The sequence below is a fragment of the Porites lutea genome, chromosome 7 (assembly GCF_958299795.1).
Source record: "Porites lutea chromosome 7, jaPorLute2.1, whole genome shotgun sequence".
NCBI lineage: Eukaryota > Metazoa > Cnidaria > Anthozoa > Scleractinia > Poritidae > Porites > Porites lutea.
In genome coordinates this window covers 27072072-27089525 of record NC_133207.1, presented here as the reverse complement: position 1 = coordinate 27089525, position 17454 = coordinate 27072072, and the positions used below count along the sequence as shown (strand labels likewise).

The window sequence follows — 17454 nt, the reverse complement described above, 5'->3', positions numbered from 1 at the left end:
AGTTTGACAAACTGTCAGTGATCAAGTTTTTTTCCGCAATTAAGAATTGTTTTTATCACGAGTACGAAGAAGACGAAGTAACTTGACCATCTGAATTAGCAGTAAGTTATGTACTGGTTGCTGAAGGGGAAGAAAACTTGGCGACTTTAGAGTGTAAACAATACGTTTTCGTCTTATACGGAAGGGGGTCACAGCACGTACAACCAACTTGAACTGGTTATAAAAAGAACTCACCTGAGTGCTGCAATTCACTGACAACAACAGAAACATTGGCTGAATTTCTCAGTTGCAATTTGAACAGTGCTGTAACCATGTCGGTAGCATCAATTTCTTTGCTTTCCGTTGTCGCTGTTCTGTGTTCAATGTTCGCGGTCTCTGCTTCCATACAAACAGGACTTCGTTTGGATAGTTACTCCGAGGATCAGGTCAAAGGCTGCTACATCCATAATCAGACACTCGGCGTTTGCTTTGAGCTGGAAAAAGACTCAATGAGGATTACCAAGACAAACGGAGAGGAGGTTGTGTTTTACACGAAACTTGACCATGACATGCTCTACTACCAGATTTTGGACCAAGGATTTATCGGGTCAGTTTTTTAAAACTTAAATTTAATTCCTTTTTTGCCACTGCACAAACTACATTTTTCAGTAAAACTCAACTTACCAGTAGCTCGTGTAGTTCCGCGAAGGTTTTCAACTTTTGAAATCATTCCTTTGATCTAAAGAATAAGTATGATGGAAAATTATGGTAGGTTATGTTTTGTTTCCTCTTTGTAAGACCTTAAATTTTTCTACGGCGAGGAATTTTTCCTTCCGGCGAGATTTCTCAGAAACGTCTGGGCGGGAACTGTCTAAACTCTTCGAATAAGATCAGTGGCAAAGGATATGGGGACTCCCAAGTTTTTTGTCGCTTTTTTCAGCTAGCTTACAAGGTTTTTAAGGTATTGTATGTCCGATTCATATCAAGGCCCAGCCGAATGATAGTTTTCTTTTGTGTACTGATTTGAAGAATCTTTTTCCTGCAGTTTAAGCAAAAACAGCTTTTTTAGTTTTGAATTTTAATTTGCCCAGTTTATTTAAAATTTCGGCATCGCAAGTGGGAAAATCGGTTGAACGTTCTGATCACAGCCAGCGCCGTAGCTAGTATGAGGCCAACCGAGGCACTCGCCTCGGTAAAATTTTGACGAATTTCGCCGACAATTTTTATTTTACATAAGCGATCATCGGATATTTTTAACGCATCATGATATTACAAAGAATTCAGCAATTCAGTCAATATACTATGAAAAAATTACCATATCATCGATCTCAAGGGGCTACGTACGTTAACTGAAATTTTTTTTGAACAAATACTGATCAAAACCACTGGCGAGGTTAACGGTCACCCAGATTATGTAGCTTGTTTCTGATTATTGGTTTTTAAATTCCACTTAAATTAACTCGAAAAAAAGTTACCGAAAGGCCCAGAAAACGCTGCAAATCGCATTTCCGAGAGACTAAAGTTCAAAATTTCTCGGGGGGGGGGGCATGCCCCCGAACCCCCCTAGCAACTCCCGCCTGCCTCGGTTGGCCGTTTGGTCTGGCTACGGCACTGACAGCTTGCTCTTTTCAAAAGATTCAGGGGACTTACCAAGGTGTGGTTATAGTGCAGATCAATAGTGGTTTGCTTTTAATTTGCTGCAAAAGGGCTGCCACTGGAAACTTAAAACTTTATTAGGAGTCAGACAACACACAGTATGGGTACGGTTTTGATTTCACCTTTCAGTTGTGCGATCATAACAGCACTATAGGTTATAGTGTCAGCTTAGGAGCCCATTGCGTACCCTGGCTCCAGAGGTCTGTTCTCGAAATACCTAAGATGAAATATACCGTGCTCACTGTTTGAAAAAGCTGCCGAGACGGTTCGTCCCGAACTATCAGGAATTAGATAAGAAAAAAAAGCCTCTTGAACCCAGAGTACCCAGAAGTTCATAGTAGTCACTAGTAAGTAGTAGGCTACAATATTGAAACAAGATATTAAGGACCTTAAGATCCGACGACGGCAACGGAAACGTCAAAAAGCAATGGCCTTAATAGGCAAAACAACAGCTTTGTAAGTGCATCACACTTTTTTATACATCTATTTGCCGCCAATGCACGACTATGACTTGAAAATGCCTAATGTCGTGTTTTATAGAGGACGTAAACAAGCAGCGACGAAATTTTGTCTTTCTGAACTTGGATAAGGCTGTTACTAATTCAGCTCCATAGGTGAGTTCTCATACATTTGACAAAGTAAACGAGTTTAACTAGTCGCGATGAAGATTGAAAAATCGCGAATTTCCTACAGTACTACGCTTTCCCTGCTGTCGCCGTCCTCGCTTCTTAAGATCCCTATTAACAATGGAAATTCAACATAATCGAATTCAATTTTTGTAAATGTTTAGATCTTACACAAAACAATTGTGCTTTTCCTTGCCAGGCATGGTCGGAACATGATTTACGTTCCAGACTACATTCCCAGAATGCCTCAAGATCTCCGTGAGTATCTAAAGCAAATAACTGAGGGGTCACCTACGGAGCGTGAAGCTATGAAAATCCATTATCAAGAGGCCGTGAGCGAGCTACACTACGTCCCCGAAATTCAGCTTCTGGAACTGGTGTCTCAAGGACTGACCAACAACTCTACTCAAGTGGAGATTCTAAAGCCATTTCATGCTCTGTGTTTTAACCTTTTAAAAACTGCTAATATACAGATCCCCTCCGAATTAAGAGCTTTGCATGACCTTAATGAAGACCCCAGTAGGCAGAGGCGATGCCAAAGCTTGAAGTATAACCGTCACAATCAATGCTTAGGAATGTGCGGCAAAGGATGCTCGTGTTGGTGGTGGTTGTGTGGTGATTGCTGTTTGAATAGAGGATGTTATGAACACGATCTTTGCTGCCGACATGATTGGTGGAGCACGGCCTGTCTTGTGCCATTGGGCTTCAGTTGCTCCCGCTTTAGTAGATACCCAGGCTGCCTCTATTAGAAATGAATGCGACAAAATCGCAAATGAGGAGCTTATACCAATTTTATTTTGGCGCTTTTGAAGCTTTTTGAAGAAAAGGCGGACAATTTTAATTTGTATTTTTGATTGATCGCTTTACAAGTTGTTCAAAATTTTTTTAAGTATGCATTAGCTTGAATTAATCAAGAAGTTTTCATGAGTCAGCCCAATACTGTTATTCAAACTAGCCATAATACCTGATGAAATAAAAAGCGAAAATTTTCAGGCTACTACAAACATTGTACTCTGTGGCGTGAAATTAATAAATTAAACAAGTAATTTTCTAATTAAACGTTGGTTCAATTTTAATGTAATTTAACCTATCTGTTATATGCAAATGCCCAGTTCACTTTAAAAATGGAAAGTGGCAGGTTCACATACGTCATATTGGTAACCAATAGGCCACTTCCGAGTTCCAAAAACCCTCACTTTCAAAATGAGGCTATACTAGGTGCACAACCTTTCTTGTGAAAATGAGTTTTATTTGCATGAGAATGAAAAATGATTTCCATATCAAAGGCTGAGCACCTAATTAACCCATGGAGGTCCTTCACACTAAACAATTCCAGACAAAAAAAAATATTATTAGAAACTTCTGAATACATGCAGGGCCAATAAAGGTCTCGAACAGAAGTGGCTCGGTGGCTCGCTAGTCAAGATGAGACAGATGAGTGTTTATAGAACGAGAAGGATGTAAGACATATAAGTGTAAGCAGAAACTCATAAGTTTCTGGTGTAAGACAAACATAAAAAAAACATAAAAGTAAAATTTCTAAAGAGCAAGTGAAACTATATATTTTAGTGGCTCGGTGGCTCGTCAATCGAGGTTAGAGTTTTAAAGAACAAGAAAAGTATATGTTTTAGTGGCTCGGCGGTTCGTTTGCTCAGCCGAGGTTAGAGTTTTAAAGAACGATAAAGGTGCAGGCGGTGGATCGTCAGACACACGAACGAATAAATACCTAGAAAATTGGCACCGTTTTCTGTAGTTATGCCAAAAATTCAGGTCACGTCAATTCCAAACTAACTGGCTGAATAAGAATTTTATCTTTGGAGTAAAAAACCCTCTCGAGCCGATCGGGATCTCGAAAAGCGGGCTAGCAGCCTTCCATATAGCAAAGCAAAATTTTATAAATATAAATAGGCCTACGTTCTGTAACCGCAATTCCAGGTAAACATGCATTCGTACGCAATTACGAATCCTTGATTACTGCTAGGTGAATACTGTCTTCAGCAACAGGGTCCAATGCAACCTCGTTCTCAGGGTTCGAGGCAAGAAGCAAGAGAGAGAAACCTGAGACTGAACAAGGTTGGGTCTAACGCTTTCTTTAAATCAATTAAAATACCACGAGAGAACCAGTGTTTAACAATCTGATTAGTTTTTATTGCAGAATGCCAGATTTACGATTTAAGCCATACTGTGCTATCCAAATTCTTCGATAGAGCAGGTCATCCTAGAAAATATAACTTTTAAAAAAATTTGTTAAAATTAGATAAAAGTGATACATGTATTGGTCTATCATGATCATTATTCGCATCATCCTTTTTTTTTTTTGCTGGAATATACATGCAATCCCGTAGCGAAGATCTGGTAATTTATCTCCTCGTCGTTTCTTTTCCTCGATATAACTGATATTGTAATATATAAAGTTTGAGCAAAATATGTGAAAGCACTATCGATATATTTTACTTTTAATATAAGGGAATTGAATATAGTTAAATTTCATTCTTTAATATAAAAACGAACGATCATTGGAATAACTTTAGCCGATTTCTCATAAAAAGAAAGATTGTACCGCCGCCTAGTTAGCTCAGTTCAGAGATCGCCGGCCTACTGAGTGGGAGATCGCGGGTTCAAACCCCGGCCAGACCAACACTCAGGGTCTTTAAATAACTGACCAGAAAGTGCTGCCTTTGCGTGACATGATAACTGACCAGAAAGTGCTGCCTTTGCGTGACATGATAACTGACCAGAAAGTGCTGCCTTTGCGTGACATGTCAGGGTTCTTACTCTTTTGGGCTCTTTAAATTCCATGACTATTTTCATGACCTTTTCAAGTTTTTCAAGATCTTAGGTTTAGAGGTTACTTTCAAAAATTTCCAAAATTTTCCTTGTTTTGGGGTATTTTTGGACCTTAAACAGTAAAAAAGACAAATTCTGGTGTCCACCAAAATGCGTGCCGTTTGTGCTGTTGAATTACTCCTCTCTATCTAACATTGTCCTTGCTTTAGAGCGGTTTTCATTTGAGTGTCGAAAAGTAATTGGTTTTGCACTTTCTACACGATGCGATTGGCTTAAAAGATTCGCGCCACCTTTTCATCCAATCAGAAGTAAAACCAAAGCCAATTGTGACGCGCTCGCATGCATTTTCCCGCGCTTTGCGTCAGCCACATGTAATTACTTCGAGTTTTGATTGGTTCAATGTATTGTCTGTGTCCTATGTGATTGGCCAGAGTAATTACTGTGGTTTTGGTTTTACGACACTCAAACGAAAACCAACTCTATCATCTGTAGTACCTAAACTACAAAACAAAACTTTAATTTTCCATGACTTTCAAGGACCAACAATAAAATTCCATGACTTCCCAGGCCTGGAAAATGAAATTCTTAAATTCCACGACTTTCCAGATTTTCCATGATCTGTGCGAGCCATGCATCTGCAAACAATTAGACTTTCGAGTCTCCTCGGATAAGTACGAAAACCTGTTCGAAAAGAGTAGCCCCCCTCCCCTCCCCCCCCCACTCCCCTTTTGTGTGGCTAACCTTTTCTGGGCTGGGTGGGTTATCTGTAAGAAGAGATCTTAACTTAGGGATAACTTCATGATCCTCTTTCAGGTGTCGTAATGGCTACCTGTGACAGTGTATACAGGGGGTGTATGTATGTATTTAGCCTGTTTCAGGCGTTCAGATAGTAGAGCGCGGTGTTCAGATGGCGGGGAGAGAGTTAAATCGTCTACGAGGGAGGGGAGGCTGGAACAGGCTGGTATGTATTTGATTAGCACGATTTGAGTTGCTGTTATTGAACTTATTATACATATTTTGATTATACGTGTATTTCGGCTAAAGCTCTATCCATGATCATTTCACGCACGTTCTAAAATAGAATGAAATTACTATGAGGTGAAATTGCATTGCTTAATTAGCCCTCTGTTTTCTATGAGATATCGGTCATTCATCAAGGTTGTTCAGTTTTTACTGTTATTCTATTCATAAAATTTTTTCATGGTTCATAGAGAATTTTTGGGAAAAAATCAAGGACTTTTCAAGGACCGTACAATCATTTTTTCAAGGACTTCTTTTCCCCAATAACATGAAGTAAAGACCTTTAAAATGCGTAATTGGAGGGGGGTTCACTTATTGCAACACCTTCCTTCATGAAGGCAAGGTTCCTAGGGTACTTCAAATAACAGAAAAAGAACTATGCCGGGAACACTGAAATCATAAGAAAACACTTTCATGATCACCAAGAAAATTTGTGTTTTGCTGTGCTTTCAACCATTCCTTTGCGCAGAACATTTTTTTTTAACATAGGTTATTTTCATTCAAAGGAGCTTTAAAAAATATTCAAGGACCGTGGAAAATTCAAGGACTTTTCAAGGATATCCCACTATTTTTCAATTTTCAAGAACTTTTCAAGGCCCGTGCAAACCATGTAAATACACTTGACTCCCGAATACTCGAGCCCTCGCAAACTCGAACCTCGCGCTAACTAAAACCAAAATCGATTTCCCCTTGATTTCTTTCATAAATTTACTGTAAATTAACCCTCAGTAACTCAAACCCTCCACGACTCGAACCTCCCGCCTATAAATGAGTACCGTGAATTTAAAGCAGGGAGTAACCAAGCCTGTTCCAGGCTCCGAGATGGTGGTGGAAAGTCGTTCAGTAATAAGAAATGCGAAAAACGCGCGAGGGCTGGGGACTCCCGCCGCCACCGCCCCCTTTCCCAAGTCGTGCGGGTCTTATTTTCGCTTTGCTCGTTTTAATACTTTCCCACTATACTCTCTGAGAGCCTGGCACAGGCTAGGAGTAACCCTGCTATGGAAACTGGTGAGGACTACCATCCCGTCTAGGCGAAGAACAGTCTCTTCTCGCAGTCTAATCCCGTACAGGAGGACGAATATGATATTTGTTTCAAGTGTAGACTTAAGTTACCCTTCGGTATATTGGGGTAAAAATTGCCTCCCCAATGAAGTATAATTACAGATAGGGACGGTGCGCTTTAATTTACCGACATTGAGCGTTGATGTGAACTTGATAGGAATGCCCGGAACCGACCGTATGATCCCATCATATCACGTTACAAGGAAACGAAAAAGAGGCGACAATAGTTGTAAGTCTCCTGTCGATCGTGCATCTTCAGAGCATTGTCATTAGTGAAATCTTTACCTCATGATTCTCTAGTCATATTTGTGCAATGGACCAGAATGGCATTTTCGTTTGTGATAAATAAGGACCTGTTTACGGATAAAACATTTCTCACACTCATTACTAACCCTAACCCTGGTAACTGATAAATGATGCATGGTTGGGCCGGGATCGGATCATTTGTATCTCGAAAAAGTATTGTTCTCTAACATTTTCAGAAGTCTACAGTGTATCTTGTACGGAATGGAAGTTTATACGGTTTGAATGAAGAGAGTGTCCATCATATCCAGTATTGATGTGAAGTATATATGGAAAATTTACTGCGATGATCATTCTTCACTTTCATATCCAGTATTGATAAAAACATAGATGGTCTAAAATAAAATAAAAAAATCCAAGATCATGCCTTGTTGACTTTTCAAAATGTTAATTTATCTAAGATTTATTTGGCGGCGTGTTTGTCTTTCCCGAGTTATGATGACCTTGTGTTCAGTGTTAAATAACAAGAGGGATGCCGCGGTAATGAAATTCAGCAAATTTTACTTCAAAGTAAACTAAGTCAATTCACTTGTCGAGGAAGTAATAAAATTAATCCGTACGACTTAGTAAGTAACAATTTTATATCTCAATTATTACGCTTGTCAAAGGAAGATAACGTGCAATTGATCAAAGTTTACTTTTAGGGTTATTTTGTCTCAAATGTAAAAATATAGATAGAGACATTTGTCGGCCGCGTTTGCTATTTCGCCCCTTTTCCGCCTTTCTACAACAAAGCAAACAGGCTGTTATATATCCAAGATTTAATTTTTGTCGATGTTTCCGTATTTTGGGAACAACGATGTTAGAAAAATTTATTTTTCAGGAAATTTATGAAATTTTATGAATATAGGTTTTAGTAAGAGATATTTTGTTATAAATTTGCCAAATTCGTTTGCGTAACTGAATGTCTGAATTAAAATTCTCCTAATTAAAGCGCTCTTTGTTGCCGGTTAAAAGGCATTTGCTAACCCTAGAAGTAGTTTGTGAATGATAACTGTCGATAGCTGCCAAGTATTGAACTCCATCCAATCAAGCAAGTCAAGCAAGTGTCATGCCTTCGGGCACATTTGTCCATTTGTCAATCAAAATTACAGAAAATACGAACAAAAGATGAACAAAAGATTGCATTTTAAACTTTTTATCTTAAATCGATCCGAAATTTCGGAACAAATTTAAATTGTTGATTATTTTATCGGTAGAGCAGCTTAAGAATTACAATAGCATTTCCGAAGGATTGATCGTTAAAAGTGAAAATACAGGTTGTTTTAAAACACACCAGCTCAACTGGTTAAGCAAAAGTCGAATCAACAAATTATATGAAGCAAAGAAAATGGTCTGTGTTGAGAAACGCACAATCTTTTGTCTTCAGGTAGAATATTTATGACATAAAACGCCTGCTAAATCTAGAATTTAAAGACTTCATATCCTACAGCTTTGTAGCTTTGAGTGTATTGTAGTCTGATATCATTTTCACAAAAGGACTTCTTCAGGGGGTTTGAAAATACAAAACAACAGGTTTTATAATGGCTAAAAAATCGAAACAAAACCTAAAGATGTTAATCACCTGCTAAATACAACACAAAGAAAAAAAACACTAAAATCTCTAGTTTCACAAGAAAAAGAAAGGTTCGATTTAAAGAATAGCTCTCTCCGTGTATTCCAGTCGTATTATTCTCTCTTTACTCGTTTATTCTCCCGCGAAAAATTAAATGAACGCGCGCGCTCGTGCCACGATATGCAAATTACACGCGCTCTTTGTCCGTTGATGAAAAGTGACGTGTACTATTTTAACAATACAATATTTTCTCAGCTGACAAACACGCAATAAACCAACCGAACCGTTTTTATCTAGCATCAACAACCAGAAAAATTAGTCACAGTTTTGCAGGCTTCTACCAGCGAAGGTAAACAGTTTGGAGTGAGTTGACTTTCGAGGATGGGGTATGGACTTAACCGGTTTGTCACTCATGTGGATCAGAATTTGATTTGTAGTATTTGCGCGGGGGTCTTGGAAAATGCCGTCATTACGCCTTGTGGACATTCATTTTGCGATGAATGCTTGCATATCTGGCTCAGTCGACCTAACACCACGACATGTCCTTCTTGTCGATCCGACGTTTCTGATCACGATGTGATTCCGGTTTTGGCTCTCCGAGGAGTGGTAGAGGGACTTGCCGTTCACTGTGACAACGAGGAGAACGGTTGTAAAATGGTTTTAAAACTAGATAAGCTTAAAGCGCATTTACAATTGTGTGAATTTGGCCTGATCGAGTGCGGGGCCTGCGGAAAGAGCGTCAAGCGACATGAGTTACCAGACCACCACGCCGACTGCGAAATAATCAAAGATTTGGTTGCGAGACACAAGAAACGTACAAAGGAGGAACCGACCATTGATGGGCTTACAAGGCAGATCGCTGTGCTGGAGTTGGATTTAAACAAAACAAAAAGATCATTGATGGAATCGGAAGGGGATGTGCGACGTGTGAAAATAGAACTCAGAGAATTACAATTCCAGTTGGAGATGAGAATGTATGACGAGAACAGCGAATTTGATCCTGACTGGGACCCCGATTACAACTACGGCTACTCCCCAGCAAGCATCGCCCAACTCGCCAGCCTCGTTATGCGCTATCTACTGAACAAGCCCTACTATGTCGACCGAAATCGCATTTTTAACGCGGTTAAACGATGTTATGATTATTACCGCGGCTACGCTGGATATTCACAAGACGTCCATATGCTCTTGGCTACTAGTTACGCCAGCAACTGGTTCACCGAGAACCAAAGATCAAACTTTGATTCTTGGCTGCGAAATTTGGCGCGGGAAAGGCTATTGACATCTGGCTAGATGTTACGCGGAAGGTTTAAGAATTTAGATGTGATTGTATCAACGCTTTCAGGCGCTAAATTTGCATTTTTTTTCCGTTAAATTATGAAACAATTTTGTTGTCAATAAATAAAGAAATCTTTTTAGTAAAATGCATAGTTAAAATAATTTCACCAGATATTTGACGGTTTGTATTGATTAAAAGATTTTAAACCACGTTAAATCCCAGTCAAAGAGAATAATTAGGCGCTGTCGGTTCTGTAAATTAAAGTTATTTAAATGAACGATACCCTAGTGTTGTGCAAGCTAATAAAGTGAGATCGATTAAAATTACATCCAAAAGAAAGCTGTTGTGTTTTTGCCGAGAATGGAAAAAAACAATGATAATTTGACAAATGATGAGTTTTCAATAAATGGGAAGGAATTTAAATCTAATGAATCTTTCCATTGTTCATGAGATTTGGTTTTAAATTTTTGCTGGTTGGAGCCGCTTTAATAAGACTACGAACGGAAGATTGAAACAGAATAACCTTCTAGAAACAGAAACCTGAATTTAGAAAACGAAACTTTTGCACCAGTGTCTCTGTTCAAAATTTGCATTTATACTAAGGATCAAATGACAGGAAAATGTGCGCCACAGCCTTTGATTCACTAAAACTCGATTTATAATTCCAACGAGAAAATAAAAGGAACGAGTTGACAAAACAACCTTACCGTGAACTTCCAAAAAAAAAAAACCGCGCAGATGAAAAGTTGAAATATTTGACAATACACTTGTATACCTGTCAAACAAAGTTGTCGTAACTTTCAGTTTTGCGCGTCAAAATTGACAACTGCAGCGATCGCTTACAGCTGAAGAGATGCAATTATCCTGAGCCTCTTATGCTGCTAATGCTTAACTCTATCGAACGAAGAACTGAAACAGGTACATTTTCAGAGTTGCCGCGAGTATTTCGGTTTCTTGGGTTGGAAGTGGTGGTGTTTGGAAAGGGAAATATTTTTTTGTGTAGGATTTAAACTTAGTTGACACGGCTAATAAGTAATTTACTACTATTACTCGGAGTTTTTAATCTATAGTGAGCAAAGAGAAAAAAAAAAAGAAAAAAAATATGACGAACTCGGTCAGTTAAGGCGCGATTCAGTATATCGTTCTTCACTTGAAGCGAAACAAATTCAGGGGCGGCAGTGAGGTATAAAAGTTCAAGCGAAATTAGCCTGTGCCAGGCTCTCAGATGGTATAGTCGGGACATATTAAACGAGCAAAGCGAAAATAAGACACGCGCGACTTGGGCTTATTACTGAACGACTTTTCACCACTATCTCGGAGCCTGGAACAGGCTAAAGCGAAATACGAGGTCTAAACGAGGCCGAAATATGATGATATTTTTGCTCTCTCGTCTACACGGCAGCAAATCTAAGCTTTTACTACAAATTTTACAGCTTTTAAGGCATTGTTCGTACCGTAGCTGGAAGACTTTTGATTGGATGAGCAGAAGCGAAGCCAACAGCAAATATTTGGTGTTGTCAGTATTAAGGGTTTTCCTTATTACAATCTGCTGGCTTACTGTTAAAATGTGAACGTACGCTTCTATTTAAAGTGGACGTCCTTAACCAGATGAAATGTTTTTTCAATCAATTTGCTTCGAAATTCGAGGCTTTTTTAATTTTTTTCTGATCGTTAATATAAACCTATGAGTTGCTCCTAAGATGTGTTTGAGATCAATAAAACATTCATATGTGCTTTCGTGGGAACAAAGGGAACACAAGATAGACCGACAGAAGGCGGCTGCTATTAAAAACCCAGGTAGCCAACTAGTCTGGTAGTGATAAAAATAAAACGGAAATTGGTTTTGAAGTTGTAAAAGCAAAATTACGTTTTTCTAAAAATCAAGGAGCAACAGCGATAGCGCTGTCGGCGTAGCCTGCGAGCAGGCTCATTTGTGGGAGTTCGTGCAACTAGTGCAAACACAGAAAACACTGAACAGTTTTTCTAGCCGGAGTGCAAGCTTTCGTGGGGGCGGGGGTAGGAGAAAAAGTTCTCTCCTCCCCACCCCTGCCCTCGCCGCCGGGAGCACAGCTTTCTGGGCACTGTAACCTAGGGCTTTCCTCAAGTAGCTCAGCAACTTTTTGGGAACTTCTTGCATTTCGAGCAACTTTTTGCATTCTGAGCAATTTCTCTAGTTATCTTCCAATTCTGAGAGTTCGGAGCGACTTTTAGTGCTTTAATTGGCCTTTCTTCAATATTTCGTAATGTTTTAGTAGACAATTTATGAATTTCCGGTAAAAAAGGAGCCAAATCCTCCCCCCCTGGCGCAGAATCTTCTTTGAATATTTTAGCATCAGACCAAAAAAGTTTCTGTTTTTTCGAGCAACTTTTGATTGTTTTTTGAGCAACTTTTTGAGAAATTACTGATCTCGTCTCCTGAAATCAGTAGATCCTTCCACGAGTTTTAAAGTTTTGACATGGACCAGTAAGGTAAATTTTGCGATTTTAGGTTTATGCTTGGCTATATCATCGCTGGCTTTAAACAAATTACTTGCAAATTTTGGTAAGTTTACAGTTTACCTATTATAAGCCGCTCTTCAACAATGCACATTCGCAATGTTCGCTTACTGGTGCTTACAAAAACTCGAAAAAACCAATGTTCCATTGGCAGATTAGTTTTTCAGATTAGTCTGAAGACGTCAAATGATGTAACAATCCCGCAAATCAATTACTTGTATTAGTCACCATTAACGTTCTATTTACAACCGCATGTATCACCTGAAACACCAATATCTAAAGCATCGTCCACAAGTATCGGGATATTGTTAAAAACGGAGATTTTTTCTTTGTTTTCGAAATAAAAAACGCGCGTTCACACGTAGCGTATTCGAATCGGTGCTGTATGATTTATGAGGTCACCGTATTCGAAACCTCCGTTTTCGTCTGTTCGCACGAGAACGATAAGGCAGAATTTTCAAAAGTCTCTTCTCTGGAGAGCTTTTTGAAAATACATTTTCGGTGACCGTTTTCATGGGTAGGCGTGGACGGTTGGCAAAAACGTAGGAAAAATCTCCGTTTTCAAAGAAAAAGGGATACGTGAGGACGAGGCCAAATTACATAAATAAACACATAAATGCTTTACGCGCTCATTCAAATGAACAGTAATCAGATCGTGTGTTTCATACTGCAAAGAAATTACACTATCGCACTGTATCGGCTTTGACCATCCTAGCCTGTGTACAGCCGCCCCGATTTTTCCTGCGGGAGGGGGAACGTCTGTACACAGGCTAGCCGCCACTTCCATCAGGAAAATCCGTTTCTCAAGGGGAGAGGGTAGCTCTAGACAATTTACGACTGTCCATACCGAGCCCTAGAAAAAGTGTTTATGGTCCATAGCCGCCAATTTTAAGCTTGTAAACATGTCATGAATGAGTAGCAACTATTGAAGCGTTTTTTAAAAGCCTTCGGGCACTGAAACTACAATAACGAGGAATAAAGAAAAATTAATACTGGAAGGGGAGCATACTTTTTTTCTTCTGCCCATTGTCTACCTAGTTAAAACATTTTGCAAGAAAAATGTTGAGAAACATCTCGTTTTAGATTAGAAAAGTCCCTTCTTTTCATTGCCTGAACAGTGTCAAGAGAAATGGTACAAAATAAAAAATGTACCCTACCATATATAAATTACAAATGAAGGAATTAACTTTCAGTAAAAATTTCTGTCCGTGACTATACATAAAAAAGTATGGAACTGGTACAAGAATGAATTTGTGACACATAAGATAGTCACACACTAGGATGCATGCTAAAAATAATTATTTCAATTTAAGAAAAGCCTAAATTTCCTTTAAACTTATTTGTGCTATGTGAAATTGTCAACAAGGCTTCATTATACTGTTTCCCCTACTTCTTATGTTACAAAATTTGCAAGGCTAACCAATGATTCAAAGCTGTGTGGCACTGTGAAAGCCGTCAAGAGAATGATACAAGAAAGGCGGCAATACCCCTTCACATACTTCTGCCATGCAGCAACACTGTTAGGCCACTAAGAGACATGTGGCAGGAAATATTGTTGTTGAAACTGTTGCATAATAAACATGACACCACATTTGGTGACTTATAAGTTCTACTTGGTGACACTCCTTTTTCCTAGTAGTTGACGCAGCTTGTCATATCGCCCAGACACCGGTTGGATGTTACCATATATGGGATCCAGCCACATAACTCTATCCTCAAAGCTCATCTTCTGCAGCACTGTGCTGTTGGTGTAGAATCTTGATAGCGCCTCCAGAGGAAGCTGTACCGAGGGTTTAAGAGGAGGTGAAAGCTTTGGCTGAGTACTGGACACAGCCTCTAATGGCTCCTTCAGCCACCAGCCAAGACTGGTCTCAGGGAAATCATCTTCTTCTTCGTCTCCATCATCCAGCTCACCTTCACAATCAGAGATCACCTCACCTTCTTCTAAGCTATTCTTCCTCTTCATCTTTGATTTGCTTGTTAAACTGCCTCCTGAGGGAGGGTGATGTGAGGTGCCACTTGCACTGTGCTTTCTGAAACGTTTCAGAAGTTCCTCTTCTTCTGATCCACACTGAACACCAGGGTGGGAGGGAGAGTAGCCAGGGTTGTCTTCCTGAGTGCTGTCTTCACCGAAATCATACTTTGTTCTCTTAACACCTGCAGATCCAAACTCTACTGATGTATTCTTTCCACCTGTAAGAGGATAAACAACGAAATAATGAAATTCCTAACCCTTTAAATTCACTACAAAGCAAGAATGTTTTCTTCCACAGAAAATTAAAAAGTCAAAGAAAAAACAATCTTCAAGACAAAATCAAATGAAAACCCTGATGCAGTTACAGTAATCGGACCCACTAGAATGAAACCCTGAGCAAAACTCAGGTTTAACTATTCCCCTTTCCAGTTATAGTAATATGCATGGGACAGGATCTCAATATGAAATAACCCTGGTATAATGAATCATTCCATTATTCATTATTGTTTGCTATTATTACTTTTTCAGTGCTTTGGCATTTCCTCATATGGGGGTCCAACACTGTCTATTTCAAATGAAACACATTGGTTATTAGTACTAATTCTTTTTACCATCTTCCTCAACTTCCATATCCTCTTCTTCTCGGTCCAGCTCTGGTCTTTTTCTTTTCTTGGTTTGATTCAATGTTCCCCTGTTTGCAAGTCCTCTTGTGTGTCTAAACATAGCTGCTAAGTTGTCAATATGCTGATGCATCTGCATCGGTGGAAATCCCATCTTAGCTGAGTTGTCTCTTACACCTAATAGAAAAAAAGTGTGCGTAGCAAGGCTGAGCTCTAAGTCAGAAAAATTGCAGAGAGCCCAACTCTCTAAATCTGCAAAAACTAGGGTTGCCAGCATATATGTTCTGTTCAAAAACTTTGATGTTTCTAGTCTTGAAGGGAAAAGGTAAAGTTGTAAGGTGCTACCAGACGCTGCTAAACCCTCTCAATAGTGATCATAATCAAGTTTCTCCCAGTAGTAACCGAAGATGATCAAACAAACAGGTTATGAGAATTAAAATCAAAGTTTGCTATTTTCTCCCTATTAAAAAAAGCAAACATGCAGAAACCAGAAGAGTTTGTCTTACATAAATATTGGGGATTTCAATCCCCGATATATAGCTGCTTAAGAGGTCATCTGTGTTCAGAAAATTTTTTGCTTTAGCTTCACAAGGGTCCACTGGTGATGAAAGAGTAAAAAATTTATTTTGAATTTAACTAAGGTTTGTGTGAGCCTGGTAGCCTCAAACTCAATTTTCTCCTTGTAAAATATTGTCAAATCCTCCGATATACCTGAATTGAATGACTTTCATAAGCTGAACAAGCTTTCTAAAAATGCTACAACGGTAAATATTTCACCTTCTGGAAGAGGAACATTGAATCCAGGATACTCAATAAGAGAAATGTGAACATCATCTTCTTCAACAACGTAATCATCAATGTTACCATCCCCATCATAAAGAAGTAAGCTTGGTCTTGCTGCCTTTGGTAAATACCCCGGGGGATAACCACGATATCGCATTCTATAAATGTACAAAGGAAGGTCTTCTTGACCAAGTCCAAGGGCTTCTTTAAGGTTGTCACTTATTGTTCCTGGTTTAAACTCTTCAAAGCGCTTTTCAACTGATTCATCACCATGGTACCTCCTTTTTGCGGATTTTAAGTTACCAGTTATAGGGGAGACAAATTTATTGACAAACTCTCTCTTATTTGCACTAATTCTGGCAAAATCTCGGGGTTCAGGGCAGTCTTGAACATTGTGGCCAAAGTTGCCACAGTTAAAACAAGCCCTACTTTGTTTTATCTTTACCCTCGGCGTCTCTTCATCATGGGGCAAAACACTGAAATAAACCTGTTCATATTTTGGAATATTCCATCCGTCACTAATGTTGGGATTATAGTCAATCAGAGGAAGCCCACAACAGTCTATGCAGTATTGATCGTAGTACTGAAGAGAACTTATAACAGCCATCGACGTACTGCAACCATCACCTTGGCTGGTAAGCTTCTCCAGTTCATAATTGAGTTCAAAGATAGATGGCGGAAAATTCTCGCTACCAAACGATTCTCTCTCGTCGCCATTCTCGGAGTTGCGTTGCTGTAGAGATTGCACAAACTCCTCGACTTTTTCTCTGTTTCTTATAGATGCCCTGTTATCAAAAAAGACTGCCTGAAACAGAGGTAAACATGCTTCCGGCGTTGAACTTTCGCTTCCCGTTGTTGGAGCATGAGCGACCCTCAACATACTGATCAAAGTTTTCAGAGCTTTCTTTAGGCGTACATTCTCTTCTTTTAAAGATTTCGATGACCTTTTCTCATTACAGCCCTCACTTTCTCCTATGACGGTCTTTTTCGCCTTTTCTACCTCAAATTCTTTGAAAAGAAGATCTTCATCGAAGCAGTCGTCTTCGCCCGCCATCTTTGAAATGTACGAAGTCCCAGTCTCTTAACAATTTTGCTCGTCCACCCCCATGACGAGGCTTACCTAGTGGGTACTCTGTTTAAGCGGAACAGTTTATCACAGATTTTACTTAGAGATTTCTTGACAATACGCTAAAAGTTAGCAAGCCTTTGTTGTAAATCGTGACAGATGATGCTATATCGTCTGCAGTGCTAAAACTCAACCCATGAAGAGACTCTGGTAAAAGGCTTGGGAGGGCAAGGCAGAGGTGGGGGAG

The 17454-nt window shown here is 39.3% G+C and overlaps 3 protein-coding genes across 3 annotated transcripts; 2 read left to right on the top strand and 1 right to left on the bottom strand.

Moving 5' to 3' along the window:
• Positions 1–236: 236 nt before the first annotated feature.
• LOC140943995 (uncharacterized) lies at positions 237–3265 on the top strand. Its single transcript, XM_073393101.1, has 2 exons — positions 237–586; positions 2461–3265. Exons 1-2 carry the CDS (start codon positions 312–314, stop codon positions 3008–3010), a joined length of 825 nt encoding a protein of 274 aa, XP_073249202.1. The 5' UTR covers positions 237–311; the 3' UTR covers positions 3011–3265.
• Positions 3266–9097: 5832 nt separating this feature from the next.
• Positions 9098–10885, top strand: LOC140942915 (E3 ubiquitin-protein ligase NRDP1-like). Its single transcript, XM_073391935.1, has one exon. The coding sequence runs from the start codon at positions 9370–9372 to the stop codon at positions 10279–10281; it is 912 nt and encodes a 303-aa protein (XP_073248036.1). The 5' UTR covers positions 9098–9369; the 3' UTR covers positions 10282–10885.
• A 2146-nt stretch (positions 10886–13031) lies between these two features.
• Positions 13032–17202, bottom strand: LOC140943939 (uncharacterized). The gene is made up of 3 exons (XM_073393046.1): positions 16136–17202; positions 15350–15535; positions 13032–14956 (listed from the first exon to the last, which is right to left on the bottom strand). Exons 1-3 carry the CDS (start codon positions 17193–17195, stop codon positions 14373–14375), a joined length of 1830 nt encoding a protein of 609 aa, XP_073249147.1. The 5' UTR covers positions 17196–17202; the 3' UTR covers positions 13032–14372.
• Between the last annotated feature and the right edge of the window lie 252 nt (positions 17203–17454).

Coding starts and splice junctions, on each gene's coding strand:
- LOC140943995 (XM_073393101.1), top strand. CDS start 312: ATGTCGGTAGCATCAATTTCTTTGCTTTCCGTTGTCGCTGTTCTGTGT. Junction 587..2,460: donor TTGGACCAAGGATTTATCGG/GTCAGTTTTTTA, acceptor TTTCCTTGCCAG/GCATGGTCGGAACATGATTT.
- LOC140942915 (XM_073391935.1), top strand. CDS start 9,370: ATGGGGTATGGACTTAACCGGTTTGTCACTCATGTGGATCAGAATTTG.
- LOC140943939 (XM_073393046.1), bottom strand. CDS start 17,195: ATGGCGGGCGAAGACGACTGCTTCGATGAAGATCTTCTTTTCAAAGAA. Junction 15,536..16,135: donor CAATGTTCCTCTTCCAGAAG/GTGAAATATTTA, acceptor TTTTTCTATTAG/GTGTAAGAGACAACTCAGCT. Junction 14,957..15,349: donor TATGGAAGTTGAGGAAGATG/GTAAAAAGAATT, acceptor ATCCTCTTACAG/GTGGAAAGAATACATCAGTA.